General features: G+C 33.8%; 1 protein-coding gene across 4 annotated transcripts in view; it reads left to right on the top strand.

The window, feature by feature from the left end:
* Nucleotides 1-17,435, top strand: part of stet (rhomboid serine protease stem cell tumor) — a 349,608-nt gene that overhangs the window by 176,512 nt on the left and 155,661 nt on the right. For 3 of the 4 annotated variants that reach the window (XM_090396146.1, XM_090396144.1, XM_090396145.1), the window contains one exon: nt 5,933-6,146. In XM_090396146.1, the coding sequence (XP_090252272.1) occupies nt 6,066-6,146 (81 nt within the window). In that variant the 5' untranslated portion in view covers nt 5,933-6,065. Of the gene's footprint in view, nt 1-5,932; nt 6,147-17,435 lie in introns of those variants that run through there. The other variant, XM_090396147.1, reaches the window with a different exon arrangement.

Here is a 17,435-nt window from a genome sequence, read left to right as displayed (position 1 = left end):
TGAAGGAGCCCACATGAAAGGAGCTTTTCAACTTAAGATGAGTAAGCTAGTTTCATACAACATCAGGGGTGCGCTGGCACAGTGTGCAATGTGTGTGACACACACACACAGGTGCCAAAGAGGAGGAAATACTTTTAAAAAAAACTTTTTTTTTAAAGTGATTTTTTTATTGGTGGGGAGGATAGGGGCGCCAACTAAAGTTTTGTACACAGGCGCCAGACACTACTGGCATGCCCCTGTACAACATTCATACAGCAGTGTGTTCATTTTCTTCCAGAGAATTGGGTTTTCATACTTCAAATACCAGCTAGAAGAAAATACACATGCATATGTACACATCAAAATTAACAGACTAACATACTAACCTTATAGTCTTAGTTTCAACCATAATTCAAAACAGCTGAATCCAGATGTTCTAATCAAATAACTAATCCTATTCACAGATATAGCAGACACATAGTCTGCTATATCTGTGAATTAATTGTACTATCATACCTGGTTTGTTTATTCTTTGGTAAGAAAATCTCATGTTTCTTTCACATAAACTTTGCTACCTCTGTATGAGACAGGCTAACTCAGTTGAAAAGCCCTTATTAAAAGTTCTTCATGTCCTGATTCACAGCTCGGTTTCTCCACTGAAAGGGCATCATCAATACTGACTGAGCTACAGAAGCTTAAATGAATATTTATTTAAGGGATAAAATATTTTCTGGTTTACCTCACCCTTCCTCTTAACATATTAGGTTCAGTGGCCTGACAGCCAAGTAATTTGACTTTGTTTAAATGTTATTAATGTCATGATGGGACAGTTAATTTTGTCTATATAGTTTGTTGTGTCTGTTTTACAAGGCAAAAAAAAAGTTTCCAGGAAGAAAACTTTGCAACCTCTGCATGAGATCAGCTAACTCACCATATCTTAAAAAGCCTCTATAAATGCATTTCATATCCTAGATGGGTTTCAAGCTTTAGCCTCCTTTTGGTTCAGGAAAAAAAGATGATTCTTTAAATAATTTGGTCATTTGGTTTTTCTAAAAACTCACGCCTGAAATTTCTCATACCATTTGATATTTCTGACCCTACTCTGTTGATATACAAAATAAAGTTTCTTATCAAAGAATCCATGTCTATTAGTAAATTATCAATTACTGTAATGCTGCTTTGTGAAAATGAATTTATAATATGGTGCTGCAGTCTCCATACTATTTAATTTTTGATCTCCCCCTCCAGTTTTCTAGATATATTTTTGCTAATAAAATTTAGGAATGAGAGAGAGAGAGAAAGAAAATCTAAAAGACTAGGTTTAATAGTCTTTTAATAGCACTGACTGACTGACTAGCTTTGCATTAATAATCAGCAGTTTTTCAAGGTGGAAAAGTAAACAAGGACTACAAATTAAAGCATATCTCAGATAAAATGTTAGAATTATAATCATCAGAACAAAGCACTAGTGATGGGACACATCACCTGTTTTCTAGGATTTGGAGCAATTAGCAACTCGTTTATGCCACGATCAAGATGAGTCCTGGTTTCTGTTCAGTGAGTTATGACAACAGTTGGTTCCCTTGATGCAACATCAAAGGAAATTGTCCTCTAAATAGGAGTATGGTAGCTGTATTCTAATCATAGTATGAAAGGGAAGAAAAATCTGTGCAAGTCCAGATTTTTCTTTCTTTTTTGTATGCCATGTTTCTGAGATATTCTTTCTTATTTGAAAACTCCTGTTTGTCTGAGCTGTATATGGTAAACCACAAGAACATGGAATTCTGTAAACACCTGGATTAGTTAATAGAAGGAGGTTACTATCTTTTGGAGGTCTAAGGAGGCATATAATTTGAGTGGCTGGTAAGCAAGTCTGATGATATGATTTTTGAGTTGGGAAACAATCTTGATGGAAAGATTCCTATGAATGGGAGAGAAATGGAGTCTCTGTACTGAACGTGTTGGAATTTTGATGGGCAGATGCATCTTAGAATAGTAATTTCTGGACGATGCTCTTGGAATATGACAATAATCAACTGGCAGAAAAGCTATGTAGTTTCTCTTTTAGTTTTTCTTTATATTTTATGATAGAGCCAATTTTTTTTATTTTTTTATATTTTATTTTTTTATTTATTTTTAGAATGTGATTTATACCTATTTTCTGGGCATCCACTGTTGGTCGGTGTCTAGTAAATATCCAATGAAATGCCATCTTTTGCCAATTAGAATATCAAGAAAGGGTAGTTTTTCTTTATTTTCTAATTCCAGTCTGAACTGAAATTTTGAATGGAATGAGTTGGAATAAATTAAACAGGCTAACTCAGTTGAAAAGCCACTAAAAGCCCTAAAGGTAAAAGGACTAAATAAGGTAGGAGTAAAATGGATGAATGAGGAGATTAGGCATGAAATCTGGAAGAAGAAGAAGGCACTATGGAGGCATCACAAGATGAATATTGGTAATGATCGGTTTCATGAAGAGTACAAAGAACAGGCCAGGAAGGTAACTTAGTAAAGGCAGCAAAAGTGCAGTATGAGAAGTTAGCCAATCTGGCTAAGAAAAATCCTAGTGAGTTCTTTCAATATGTGGCAAGAAAGGTAAAATGACTATGAGAGGATGATTCTAGTTGATGAGACTGGTAACAATGTGGGCAGTATAGTTGAACTATTCAGTGATCAGTTTATCAGTGTATTTCATCCTCGTGATTGCAATTTCAGGAGAAGCTGGAGTGTAGAGGAGGGATTGATGGTGAATGAGCAGGAAGTATATGAGGAATTAAGTAAACTTGATATTAATAAGGCAATAGGATTTGGCAGTATATTGCCATGTGTCTTAAGGGAATGCTCAATTGGGGGGAGTAAGACTTAAGGCTACAAATTATAGGCCAATCTGTGTGTCTAGGGTTGTTGCTACGGTATTAGAGAAGATGGCGAGGACTAGAATTCTGAAGTGGGTTGATAATAGCAAAGTATTCTTTGTGATGGTTAGCATGGATTTGTTAGGAGGAGGTCATATTTCAGCAATCTGCATTTGTATTACAAGATGACAGCACTCGATAAAGGAGATGCATATGCAGTGGTGTACTTGGATTTTTCTCAAAAGCCTTTGATAGACTACCTCATGACAAGTTAGTAGCTAAATCGAAACAGATGGTATTAACAGACTGGTAAGTTGGATAGCTGATTGGCTGTTCGGATAGGTATCAGCAGGTTGTATATGGAGGAGTGGTATCTCATAAGAGGAAGGTCACTAGTGGAGTGACATTAATGAGAAACATACAAACTGGAGATGTGTAGCCATTTGCTGATGATGCAGAGTTTGGAAGGGCTGTTAGAAGTAGAGCAGACATTGTTGTCTTGCAGGAGGATCTGAATAGTGTATCCCAACCTTACCCATACAGAGTATACAATTAATGGAGAAATGTTGGAGGAGGTGAAGGAGGTGAGAGCTCTGGGAGTAATGGTGGAAAGAGACTTGAAGTTTAGGGAGTCACATTGCTAAAATTGTGAGAACATCCCAATGGATTATGGCATGCAGAAGCAAAGAGCTATAAGGCTTTGATCAGGATGCACACAAACTACTGTGCACAGGTTTGAGGGGTAATGAGGATGTATTGAAGAAGGTTCAGAAAAGATTTATTAAGTTAGTGTCAGGTCTATGACAGATATTGAGGGAATGCAATTAACCAGAGCCTTGCAAATAGAAGAAGTGGGGATATGATTGAGACATAAGTTGATGAGGGATTGTTACCAGATTAATGTGGAGAAGCTATTTCATAGAGTAGGGGGAAGCAAGGATAGAACTAGAGGCCATCCATGGAAGCTGTATAAGTAGGGTGTGAGCAGAGGAGTGAGAAGCAGGTTCTTTGCATGGAGAGTGATTGGAATGCATTGCCTGAGAGTGTGGTGAATGTGGAAACTATGAATAGGTTCAAGGCAGTTCCCAGCTCTTTTGGTGTATGACCTCTTGCAATGAGTCCTTTGACTCCATAAATGTTAGATGTTAATAATAATCAGCATATCTTCACCATATGGTGAGTTTTGCATTGGCTTGAGAAAGAAATTTTTTTTCCCTCCTTTATATATATTATTTTCTTAAAATCAACAGATACTTTTTTGCCTTTTCAACCATGATTAAGTGACCTAATTTTGAGATAGTAGTGGATTCCCAACAGAACAGGCAGACTGCTCTTAGAACACATGGTTGAGACAGTGTACTGATGCCTAATATGTTGATGTTTTAACAGACTAAGATACTATTAAAAATCTCTCTGTACAATAAAAGTTTGTAAGAAACTAGCTAACCAGTACTCTGTGAATAATATGAATGGTAATTGTACCTATGTTTACTTTGCAACTATATTTCAGATGGTAAACAAATTTCCTTTTTAGTGCAAGACTTCTTACTCTCTGTGTATGGAGGTCTGTAGTGGCTTAAAAAAAAGTTATATTTTTGGTAAAATAAATAGTACAATTTTATCCATTACCATGGAATCAAACTGCTGAAACTATTTAAAATTATTAGTGACGATGTTAATGCAAAATTATATTAGCATGCAATTTATTATAGCATAATATTATGATTTAGGAGTGCTTTATTTATTAGGGAAGATTCTCTTTTCTTTCATTTTATGATAAAGTTATTGTTGTTGAATTAGATAAGGGAAATGGATATACCCATACTATTCGGGAAATGGATGTACCATGCTGTTAGGAAATTTTATATATAGTAATCTGCTCTTTATCTGACCCTTCAATTATCATGCAGCAAGTTCTGATAATTCAAGTACAATTACATGGTGCTCTCCCAGAAGTTGGTTGACATGGCATGGTCTGGTTAACCCTTTAACTGCTGAGAACGTATTATTACGGGCTCGGAAATACAAGCCTGCTTTGCTGAGCCCGTATATGTACGGTTGGTGCTCTTTATATATTTTGATTAATTTCTACATACAAGCCAGTTCACTGAGTGGATTGCATCTTTGCACTCCAACTAATAAGGTGTGAGTTCATATCCACTGTGGTACGTTTATGAATGTGTTTAAGTAGTAGATGAGTTTGACATTTGGTGGGAGATTACCATCCCACTTATTGGAAGCCTGAAGTGACTTAAAAAAGTATATTTGGTCTTTGATTATTCAAATCAAATTTTCTTGATTATTCAAACCAGAATGCAAGACTATGCATTTTATATTGATGGCATTTTACTCCAAGAAACTAATGAACCTAGGGATCTCAGATGGTGTGGATAGGGAGTTGAAGTCCAGGAACCACATTTCAAATCTGAAGAAAATGATATGTAAGACTGCAGTGACTCTGAGAAGAATATACTGACATGCAGCATCATTGCACCTCTTTACAATACTTTACATCTTAACTTGCAAATCTGCATTAGTGGAATAATTTTGTGAGGCAAAGGTAGAAATATCATTAGATTTCATTATATAACAGGGGAGAGGATGAAGGATCACCTATGGAAATTGTATGTTTGCAGTTAAAAAGGATGAAAGTGCAATTTTTTTTAATCTGGATGAGTGAGTAGAATGGTGGTTCTGTGAATGAATTCAAGAAGAATTATAATAAGTGAAGTATGGGCTGAGCAAGTCTCCTCCTTAAATAACCTGAGATACCTATTTAATAATATTGGTCTTGATATACATTTCTTTGTATTGAATAATTGCATTTCATTATCTTCAGTTATTGAGGAAACAGTTTCACTAGGAAAGATCAAAAAAAATAATATAAATAATTTCATGAATGTATTAGTAATAAATTTATAAATTTATTTGCTTTACTTTTTTATAATTGATTTTAATATTGATTGAAACAGTAATTCTTAAATGTATAATCTTACTACTTATATTCTTGTATGTTTTAATTTAAATTTAATTACTTTGTTTACCTTATTAGATATATAAAAGTTGTTAGTAATATTTTCATACACTTTATTTTATAGGATGACTTGATTAATTAGCATAAAATAGTGTTTATAAGACACTCCGCATGTGTAAGCATGATGTGTGGTACTAAAATACTTCTCTGGAAGAACTAGATGAAGTCTGTAGAAAGGCTTGAAAGAGGGATTAAGGATGAGGTGGCCTAGTGCCATGGTTGAATCAGGAGAGCTGGAGGAGATGGAATTGGAAGCACACCATATTCTCCTGAATGATGTAAGTATTCCTTCAGAAAAACTGTCAATTTTATTGATTTTTTTAAAATTCTTAGCATATATATACATATTGTTAGTAAACGAACCCTTATACAAGGTTTCTACAAGAAATACTGATAGTTGCCTAACATAAGATATAGTTGTTCACTTATTTAATTGTACAATTAAATAAAAATTTAATTGTATAAAACATTAAATATTGTATAAATTTAATTATAATTAATTAAATGCATGCTTAGTCAATTTTATTAGTGCAAGTATCAATGCAGTGACACAAAAAATTCACGATTTATAGTATGCAAAACTGAAGTCGGTGAGTCATGTGCAGTGAAAATTTAGGCAAATATTTTAGAGTAATCTGTTTGCTAATAATATATGAATGATGGGTATAATTAGTCGAAAGAAACTGGTAGCATTAAGAAATGTAAATTTACAGACTGCCTGAGACCTTCTCAAGAAACTGCTGAATGTTTATAAGTAATTTTTTATTAAGTCTTAAGAAACGAACTGCCTGTAAAGCCTGAAATTAAGCATTGGCAGTCAAGTCAGTGGAGAAACAGGAGAGGAAATTGTTCTTGTAAGGCTCTGTATAGGTCCCAGTCATCCTACACATTCTTATTTACTGAGAGATGATGACCCACCTACTTACGTGTGAACAATGCAACATGTGTCTTATCATTTGTCACATTCTGGTGGAGTGCCATCACTTTGCTCAAGAAGGGAATGAATTTTTTGCTACTCTGGCTGAGTCATATACACTCAGGCAGAGCTTATTACACTCTGATAAATTATGCAAAGTTTTTAATTTTTTAAAAATAATTAATTTATACAAATATATTTGATTATAAATTCTCATATGGAATAATTTATATGTTGGTGCTGCTTTGTTTTACTGATTTTTTTTTAAATTTGCTGTTTGTACATAACATGTTATTTACTATTTTATCTGTTTATTACTGCATATCTGTACCTTGAATGCAGTTGTAATCTTTGGTTGGGTGCAGCATGACCTTTACTGTCCTTATGCCAATAAACTTCCAACCAGCCAGCCAGTGCAAGTTTTGTGTTGGCTTTAAAAGATGACAATTTCTTTAACTGTCATACTTTCAAATGAAGTAGCATTCTGTAATTAAACAGGCATTGTTCTTGAATTTGGGATTTTGTGTTAGCCATTGAATCATGAAAGAAAGTCCTCCAGAATGAATGTTTGTGTGCACTTCTGAACACAGAAGTTCCTGTTTTTCTTTGCAGAGAAAATAATGATACGTTATTGTTATTTTGATCTGTTAGAAAATAATGATAGTCTTGCATTTTGGAAACATTGTGTGACAACCTTCGGTTGCCCATTTCCCCAAACAGTTGTTTGGGTAAAAAAAGAATAAAAAAAAAAAAAAAGAAAGAAAGAAAAAAAAAGTCTAGTTTCTTGACTATCTCAATCTTGATTGTACACTCCTCAATTTTTCTATAAGTTTGCCTAAAGAGTAAAATGTATAAAATTGAGATTTGCTTATAAACCTTAGCATCATTAATGGGCTAGGGATGAAATACTCTAGAAATATTGCTTTGGAAACCACACATAGAACGTTTTAAGCCACTCTTCAGGACTTCAATAAGCAGAGTATTGGTCTCACACTAGGCAGTGACATTCATCTCTCACCTAAGTATTCACAAACATCCATGCCTATTGAAGGATTCAAACTCACAACCTATAGTTAAAAAATCTGAGACAATACTTATTTAACCAATCAGACAGTACTTATTTCAGAACACTGCTGAACTATGTTCTGTAGCAACATTTACACCATATTCATCCACAGGTTCGATGGCTAACTGCAAAACACAAGGAGTGCAATTGAACTTCATCTGTGGTTGTGTGTGTGGGGGGGGACTTTACATTCCAAACTATCATTCACAGCATTTACTGCTGCTTGTTCTTAATTTCTCAAATATTTGCATTTAAAATACTAACATTCTTTTGTGGAGACACTGTATATTTGAGAATATAACTTTTTATAAAATATATATTATATATTTTTGTGCAAGATTTCATGTGGTCAGTGCTATAATTAGCTTTTTATGGGTCCTGTGCAAGATTTTATTTTTGCATCCCTCCTTTTTTTTGGAAAAATAAAATAAAAAAACAAATACGATAGAAATATATTAGTTTTTAACTTTTACCAAAAACTTTATGGAATTTGCCTCCAAAGCAGCAAAATTTGAAAATGAAAATATAATACTGATTATTTCTTGATACCTCATTTCAGGCCCCCTTCATCCTGGGCTCTGTGCCTGTGCACCTGCCTAGTGACGGTGCTGCATGTGTTATTCTCTTTATATAATACTTATATTTTCATACCTCTCTATCCTTGCATCAAGTATAGGCATTTTGGAAAGTTACTCTGACTTTCCAAAATTAAATAAGTTGGCTTATTTAATTATTTTTAAATATTTCTAAGATTTCTTCTTCTCTGACAGCTTTTGAGTATTTTCTAATCATTTTCCCTTGTGTATAATTTTTTTTTCCCCACTGACCACTATTAGGTGTTTTCAAAGATAGTGGGATAATGGGAGAGGGGATGGTACATTTAAAACCAGTAATATTACACCAATTAAGTCATTTCCTCGAAATGGTATACAAGTTTCTATGAAAATTTTCTAGAGATGTTTTGTCCTAAATTCCGATTGTAAATATGATAAGAAAAATTAAAAGCTTTTGCCTAAGAACTTTAAAAAACAAAAGAAACTTGTTTTTTTTTTCCAGTTTTTTTTTTTAATACATGGATTGTTTCAGAATCTGTATAAAAACTTGCATTCTCTAAGTTCTTCTGTAACCTACTTTATAGCTCTTTTCAACAAATAAGAGTAATACAGGTAATACATATTGAAATAATGTTTTTTTCCTCTAAAATATAGTATAAAACGATTAAAGATTCTGAAGAAAATACAGAAAAAACTCATGGCATCACTGACATTATCATCTGCAGTTGATTATGCTGCATAGAAGAATTCAAACAGTAATTAAGGAAACTAAAAGTTTTCAAACATTAGAATATCATTAAAAAGGAATAAATTATAGGAAAACTGTTTATGAAATATGATTGTTGACAAGTTTTTTATTTCATGCACTTTAATTTTATTAAATTAATGAGCATTTCAGTTTGCATGTTATTTAACTCCTTTTATTGTATTAGATCTCATGTAGAAGGTGCATTATTAGTGTGCTTGTATTGAACAGTAATTTTACAAATGTTAATACGTTTGCATATTTTTTTCCCTCTTTTGGTTAAGTGGATTGGGAAGGGATGCTTTACAGGGAATTTGATGAGCATTACAATGAATATTGCTGATATATGCAATCAGATTTTATTTTGAGTTTAGGACTGAATACAAATATAAATCCTCTGAAATAACAATATTAATTGAATATATGACAAAAAATCAATCTGAAATCCTTGTATACGTAATATAAAATAAATAAGTTTAAAAATGTTATGAGTGGTGATAGAGAATGATAGTGCAAGATGTATATGTAGGTTTCTGTGGTTAAGCAGTTTAGGTAGTTTTTGGTATTGAGATCACATTTATATTACAATGTGGAGATAAGGCAAAATTAAAACCCTTCATTAAAACTCTTAATTTTGCCTCATCTCCCCAAAACATTCTAAAAGTAGACATCATAGCGCAAATTGAGAAAGGAATCTGCAATCTTCCTAGGATTCAGCAGATCTCATCCGATACAAACTTCGGCCTTATACTAAAATGTCAAGTACCACATAGAAACTTACCTAAATTAGAATTCACAGCCCTTAAAGAATTAAGATAAAAACATAGTAATAATCAAAGTAAATAAAGGAAATGGAATAGTAGTTATGAATTCAGACGAATATGCAAGAAAAATAACCAACCTATTAGAGGATTACAATATCTATTCATCCTTAGACAGGGATTCCACATGGCATACATAATAAAACCAATGACTTGATCAAAAAGTTACCTAAATTGGCCAGAAGAATTAAAAAAATCTTTATCATCAAAACATTCATTGGTACTAAGAATTTATGGTGCACCAAAAATTCACAAAAAAAGATATTCCATTACAGCCAATTGCAGATGGGAGAGATTCTCTGACCTCAAACTTAGTGAAATATCTGTCAAACATGATGTCACCACACGTAGGGAAAACAGAATCATTTGTAAAGAATAGTTTTGCATTTCATTGAAAATGTAAAAGATATAAATATAGAACCTTCAGACATCTTAGCAAGTTGTGATATACTCACTCTCCATCAATGTACCCAGAAATGACACCCTGTATCTACTTGGAAATCTTTTGCATGGAAAACACCTTTTTCATTTTTCAAGACGAATATTGGGAACAAAAAGCAGGACTTCCCATTGGTACTTCCCCACCCCCTTTCTCCAGCCCTAGCCAACCTGTTTATGGAAAATTTCAAAACTAATGCAAAAAAACCTTCAGAAAAAAACAAAAGTTTGGCTACATTATGTAGATGATATTTTTGTCATTTGGTCAGGAATGGTGGATGAACTGATTGCTTTCAAAGATCATTTGAACAATTTGCATCCCAATATAAAATTCACTATTGAACTAGAACATCACAAAAAATTACCTTTCCTTGATACCCTTATCAAAGTAAACGAAGAGGAAAACAGGTTATCCTTCTCTGTATACAGAAAGCCCACCACAACGGGAAGATTTTTTAAGTGCCGCTTCACACCACCATCCATTGCAAAAGATAGCATAATTAAAACTTTACAAGGCAAGGCACACAATATATTCTAGCACATCAATTAAAAGAAATGAAGAACTGCACTTCCTGACACAGAACCTTGCATGTAATGGTTTTGAACCCAAGATGATCAAAAAAATTCTTAATACATTCCCTGAACTCCCTTACTTAAACAAGATTTCAAGAATGTAATCACGCTACTTTACATCAAAAATGTCATGGACAAAGTGGCTGCATTGCTCAGTGAGTACAACATAAAAGTGACTTTTTTATCTTTACAAAAAATATTTAGATTCCTACAACCACCAAAACCACCACATCACCCCATGAAAAAACCAGGTGTCTATGAGATTCATTGCTCTTGTGGCATTTGTTATGTGTAGGTCAGACAGGATGGTCAAGAGAGATCTGCATGTCTGAACACTTAAAAGATGTCGAAAAAGAAGAGAGCATAAATCAAGTCTGGCATTTCACACGACCACTACTTGGCCATCAAGTACTCTGGCAACAAACAAAAATGTTATATATTGATAATAACTGTTTCACAAGAAAATTTAAAGAAACCTCACAAATGCTTAGGATCCCTACACAATGCACTAAAAATCAAGGTTTAATTTTACATCAAGTATGGTCTACTCTCATCAAAAATGTAGCTGCCACAGACCTAGGATATAGCATGCATGATACCACAGAACATGATAGCAACAACTATCAATGTTCCAACATATATACAGTAACGAATATATCACTTGTATGCTGGTTTATCAATTATTTAACAGTTGTGAAGTTATAATAAACATCTAATATATGTAATTAATCGTTAATAGGCTTTTGTTGTGTACAACTTTTATGTACCACTACCCTTGTGGTCTAAATACTGAAAACTACCTTTAGATAGTGCAAGATTTTTTTTTTGTATGAGAACAGCAGCACTGATTCACTCAATAATGTGAAACTTCTTAAATAAAGTTTTAAACTTATTTAGAAACAGTGACAAAATAGGACATTTTAACAAAAATATTAAGGTATTTCACAAAGCATCAAGCTCTCATTGATGGGAACACACACATATACTTATCTAATGACCTTATTCAGTTGAACAAGTATTAAAATATTCATTTTAATTATTTAACAGTATTGACTTGCAAAAAAGCTGCCACTATTTCAAATCATTATCCTTGGAGCACAGAAATAAATAAAATAAAAAAGTCTCTCTCTATTTATATATATCTACCCTATATATATAAAATGATAAGCCTTTTTATGTCATGTTTGTATGTTACGTCTGTATATCACATTTTTTGAAACGTTTTGAAACTCAGGTGCTACCTTGAGTGTCGAGTCTTCAAAATTCGAGTCATCAGAATGCAAGGAGAACCGGCCTACCAGTCCGGAACATAGGGGGTTGGGTGCCATAGCCTCCAGTGGGTGTAGCCCCCCTGGTATATATATATATATATATATATATATATATATATTATGGATTTACTTGGCTGAAGGACATAAGGTTATATTTTCCATAGATTAAATGACCGAAAACTGAGATAAAAAAATAGAAACACTATTTTTATACTTAATTAAAGTGCACGACTAGTTCCATCTTCTTAGAAGACTTCATTGGGTACATTACATGAAAAAGGAAAAACATAAAAAACATTACAAGAGAATGGATAAGGTAGAAGTGAAGGAATTTTTTGAGGCTTTACAGAAAGCAACTGACACAATGAAACAGGAAAAGTTGGTCTTTATTGGGGATCTAAATAGTAGAGTAGGAAATGATTGTCAGACATACAAAAATATATTGGGAAAATTTGGAGAAAAGAGCAAAGCAAGGGGTGCTTAAAGCTATATAACTAAGAGGAGACCTCCACATAGCCTTTAAAGGAATGCGGAGAACCAATCAGGTCTTCTGACCTAATGTCCAATCCTCACCTTCTCGTGGTGCATCTTGTTAGGCATCTACCTTGATGCTGAACAAACGAGGATGGGCTGGGAATTTGGGATTTAGCCGACCAAATTGTATTCTTATTGGCTTAAACCAAAATAAAAAATGATGGTACGACATGACAGGATTTAATGCAGGCTGGGGGGTGTCAGCTGGTTAAACAAGGCCTCCGTTGTTTTTGCCAGGGAACCAGGGTGAACAGCGAAAAGTTCGCTACTGGAACAAATCCTAAAACCCACCCCCAACTTAACATCACAAGAGTTCAAGATCAGTACTGTCAACATAAGAAGCCTGAATGGCAAAGAAATGGAGCTAGCTGAGGAATTGGATAAGTACCAGATCAACATAATAGGAGTGATTGAAAAAAAAAAAAAAAAAGGCAAAAACTGGTGAGATCTTTCTGAGCAATAAATACAAAATATTATATTCGGGCAATGACAATCAAAGAAAAGGAGTAGCCATAGTATTCAACACTAAATACCAGGCTAATCTTCTTGAATGGCAGGCAGTCTCAAGTAGAGTGATGTGTGTGCAAATATCAGAATGGGGAACTGGACAATGACACTTATTTGTGCCTATGGTCCCACAGAAGGTTCTACTAAGGTAGAAGTGGTGGAATTTTTTGAGGATTTAGAGAAAGCAACTGACACAATGAAAAAGGAAAAGTAGGTCCTTGTGGAGATCTAAATAGCAGAGTACGAAATGATTGTTAGACATACAAAAATATATTGGGAAAATTTGGAGAAAAGAGCAAAGCTAATAATAATGGAAAATACCTGTTATATTTCTGCTTAGGACACGGACTGGTTATTACTAACACAATGTACACAAATTCACATGGAGAGAAGAGACAAGAAATAAGAAAAGTCTCATTGACTGTTATTGTTGATAGTGATGTTTTCTCCCTGGTGCAGGACACCAGAGTGTACAGAGGATTTGAAATTGGAAGTGATCACCATTTAGTCTTGAGTTTAGTCTTTCAATGATAAAATTGAATTTCATATTGAAAAGAAGAACATGTAAGACAGTTTTAAAGCAAATAAAAGTTGAGCAGCTCTCAGATGTGAACTGTAGACTAAAATACACAAACATGATTGAAGAAAAAATGAAATTGTTTGAGAACAGGAACCAAACCTTGGAGATTCAGTGGCAAGCCCTGAAGAAAACATTGATTGATTCAGCCAGAGAAGCATGTGGTGAGGTTGTAAGGATAGAAAAATCAGAACTCCATGATGTACACAGGAAGTTAAAGAGGCAGTGAAAGAAAAGAAGAGAGCATATCAAAAGTTCCTGGCAAATAAGTCAGCTTATGCTCTTAGAGAATATAGAGACAAATGTAAGAAAGCTAAACACTGTGTAAAACTAGCTGAACAAAAGTCATGGGGGTACTTTGGTAAGAACATTCTGGAGGTTTTTAAAGAAGCTCAGAAATGGAGGAAAGAGTGCTGTAAAAGGAATTAGAGATGATAAAGGTGACGTGAAAACTGTTGAAAAAGATATCCTTGAAGTATGAAGTAATTACTTTGGAAAATTGCTAAATAGAACAATTAGTGATGACAGCATGGTAAAAAAACACTGACCAGGCATGCAGTCAGGAATACATATCCATACTTGAAGTAGAAAAAACTATCAAAACCCTGAAATGTGGAAAGGGAAAGGCAGCAGGAGTAGATGATATTTGACCAGAATTGCTCAGGTATGGAGGTATAAAAGTGTTACTGTGGCTGCACTGAAGTTCAGAAGGCCTTGACAGAGACAAATTTCAGATGACTGGAGTAGAGTTCTCATATATACCCATATATAAAAAGGGAAATAAAACTGAATGTGAGAATTAGAGGTATTTCTCTTTATTTATTAGTCTTTATTTGAGTTGTAAGTCAGCAGTTAGAATTGAAGGAAGTATAGAAAGGTGGTTTAATGTTAAATCTGGCATCAGACAAGGATGTACATTATCCCCCTCTGTTATTCATTATCTATATGGATCACATTATGAAGGAAAGTAGTATTAACACTCCAATTGGCCATGACTTCTCTAGACATCCAGCTAAATCTGGATACAATTCTGTAACACCTATTGAATAACATGGATAAGAATTGCAATTTGTTCTCACTATTTCATCCATCTCAGCCAGTAGGGAGGTTAAACCTGATATCAAAATTGGAAATGTTAATCTCAGCTCTTTGCTTTATGTTTATGATGTTATACTTCTAAATAAATCCGCTACAAGTCTGCAATGTTTCGTGACTAAAGTGAATAACTGTTGTAATAGATATGGTATGAAGGTCAGCAATAAAAAGACAAAGACAATGAAAATAAGCTGAACATTGAAAATATCAACTGTATTGTGAATTTAGAACCTACAGAACAAGTAAAACATTTCAGCTACTTAAGCACGATTTTTAGTGAAGATGGTTAAATAAATATGGAAATAGACAACAGAATCAACAAAGCTGATATGGTAGGAAATCAACTGAACCAATTTATATGGAATAAGAGAGAAATTAACCAAAACATTAAATTAGCTCTATACAAGACAGTATTCAAGCCAATTTTAACTTATGGATCTGAGAGCTGGGTTAGAAATAAAACACTTGACCAACGACTAGAGACTGCAGATATGAGAGTCTTGAGAAAGATTAGGGGCATGAACAGGTGGCATCAATGGCAATATCATATTAAAAATGATGATATTAAAAGAATTTTACATTGTCAGCATCCAGGAATGCATTAGCAGAGCTAATCTCAGGTGGTCACTTAAACAGAATGGGAGAGGAAAGATTAGCAAAACAAGTGTTCTCAGCCAGGTTGGTAGAAAAAAAGACCCAGAGGTAGACCAAAATATAGGTGGATTGATACAGTAAAAAGTCCATTAGAAGATAGAAATATATGATCTGATATGTTGGAGTCTCGACAGGTAACAGACTGATTTGGAGGAAAATTGTAGATAGGAAGTTAGTAATGATGTAATTTTTCATGTAGTACTATCATATCCTGTACACTCCTTGAGGGTATATATCAGGAATTTGATGATGATGATAATGGATATAAATTAAATTGTCAACATTTGAAGGCATTCCGGATACCATTGTAGTGTTGGGCACGTACATGCAGTCATGGTCTCACGAATGCTGAAGTTGGATAGTAGTGCAGTGACATTCAAAGGTATTATAGCTGAGGTTAGGGTTAAGATGTAATAATTCCTTATATTCCACAATTCTTCTTTCGAGTTCATATCATCTAAAGATGTTCACTGATTTGTTCCAGATGACTGGTATAATTTTCATCATTAGGGTCAGCAGAATTAAGAATGTGATTAGACAGCACACTAGCTCTTGTTTTGCTTTATGTGATATCTCTCACATGTTCTTCCGAACATAATTCAGTGGATTTTTCAGTCTGTATAAAATATGGCATGTTGCAGTTGCACCAAAGACGGTAAACTCCAGGATATTTTGTTATTCTAAATAGACAGTAAAAGCTACTATTTAATCGAACTCTTTGCCGTATTGAAGATGAGAACGATGTAAAAGGCTATGTATCTCTCTACCGTATATCAGCTCTGTTTCTCTTAAGTTAACCAAGTTAAGGTACCAAGAGATGGCAGCACTTGTTTGCCAGCCTCTTCATTGGTGGTTGCTATAATTAGTGATAGACATGGGCCAGCTATCTCTGATTGGCTACCAGCGGAGATTGAACTGCCCACTCAGTCTCCAAAAGTTAGATAGGGTATAAAGGCCTCGCCTACTCCCTATAAGGGGAATAAAAGGCATTAGCTGATTTATTTTTTTAATATTTATTTGATAAGGTCTCAGAATAAAATGCCTACAAATTTTCTCCCTTGGGTTATCACTTCAAGTAACATAACACAAAATAATACAAATAATGTAGTTATGAAAGCTGTAGATTTTGATAGAAGACAGAGCATAAAAGTGTGTGTGTATAGATTGTTAACTTAGATTATTTATTTTATGTAATACAATATTGCTATATCATATTATCATATATTTATTTAAATTGTTAAATAAAGTTTAGCAAAAAAAAAAAAAAAGAAAGAAAGAAATGCGTGGACAGTGACTCAAGATATTGGATATTGCCATATAGGACTATCCACAGTCAGAAAAAGAATTCCTTGATAGTTGTCAGACTTGAAAACTGTCTTTGCATTAAAAAAAAAATAATAGCAATAATAATTAAGATAAGAATGTAATGCAATGCCAGATTTTTTGCTTGTTTATAGTGATAATATTTCTAACCAATCACTACAAACAAGCACTGATATCATTTGGGGAAAAAAATATCATTTGAACATGACAATAAAAATATGATGGATCTGTAATATTATCATGTTGAAAGTTTATTTTTTGATTGGTTAGACTATAATAAATTTAGTTTAATCCTTTATCCAAGTGTGAGCAAACAAAGTTTGTGCCTGAAAGTATCTTCAGGACTAGGGTAAGGTGGTACAACACCGGGAAACTCGTTGCAAAGGTGGATCAAGCTAACGTCACTCCTATCTCAGTATCTCCCATAATGCAAAACACATCTCCTTGCGGATATGTCTAATGTTATGCATTAAGGAAAGGGTCACTACCCAGA

The sequence above is a fragment of the Typopeltis vanoorti genome, chromosome 7, assembly GCF_054136105.1.
Source record: "Typopeltis vanoorti isolate ZY-2024b chromosome 7, IOZ_Tvanoo_1.0, whole genome shotgun sequence".
Lineage (NCBI taxonomy): Eukaryota > Metazoa > Arthropoda > Arachnida > Uropygi > Thelyphonidae > Typopeltis > Typopeltis vanoorti.
The sequence above is the reverse complement of the archived record's forward strand: the minus strand, read 5'-3'. Positions and strand labels throughout refer to the sequence as shown.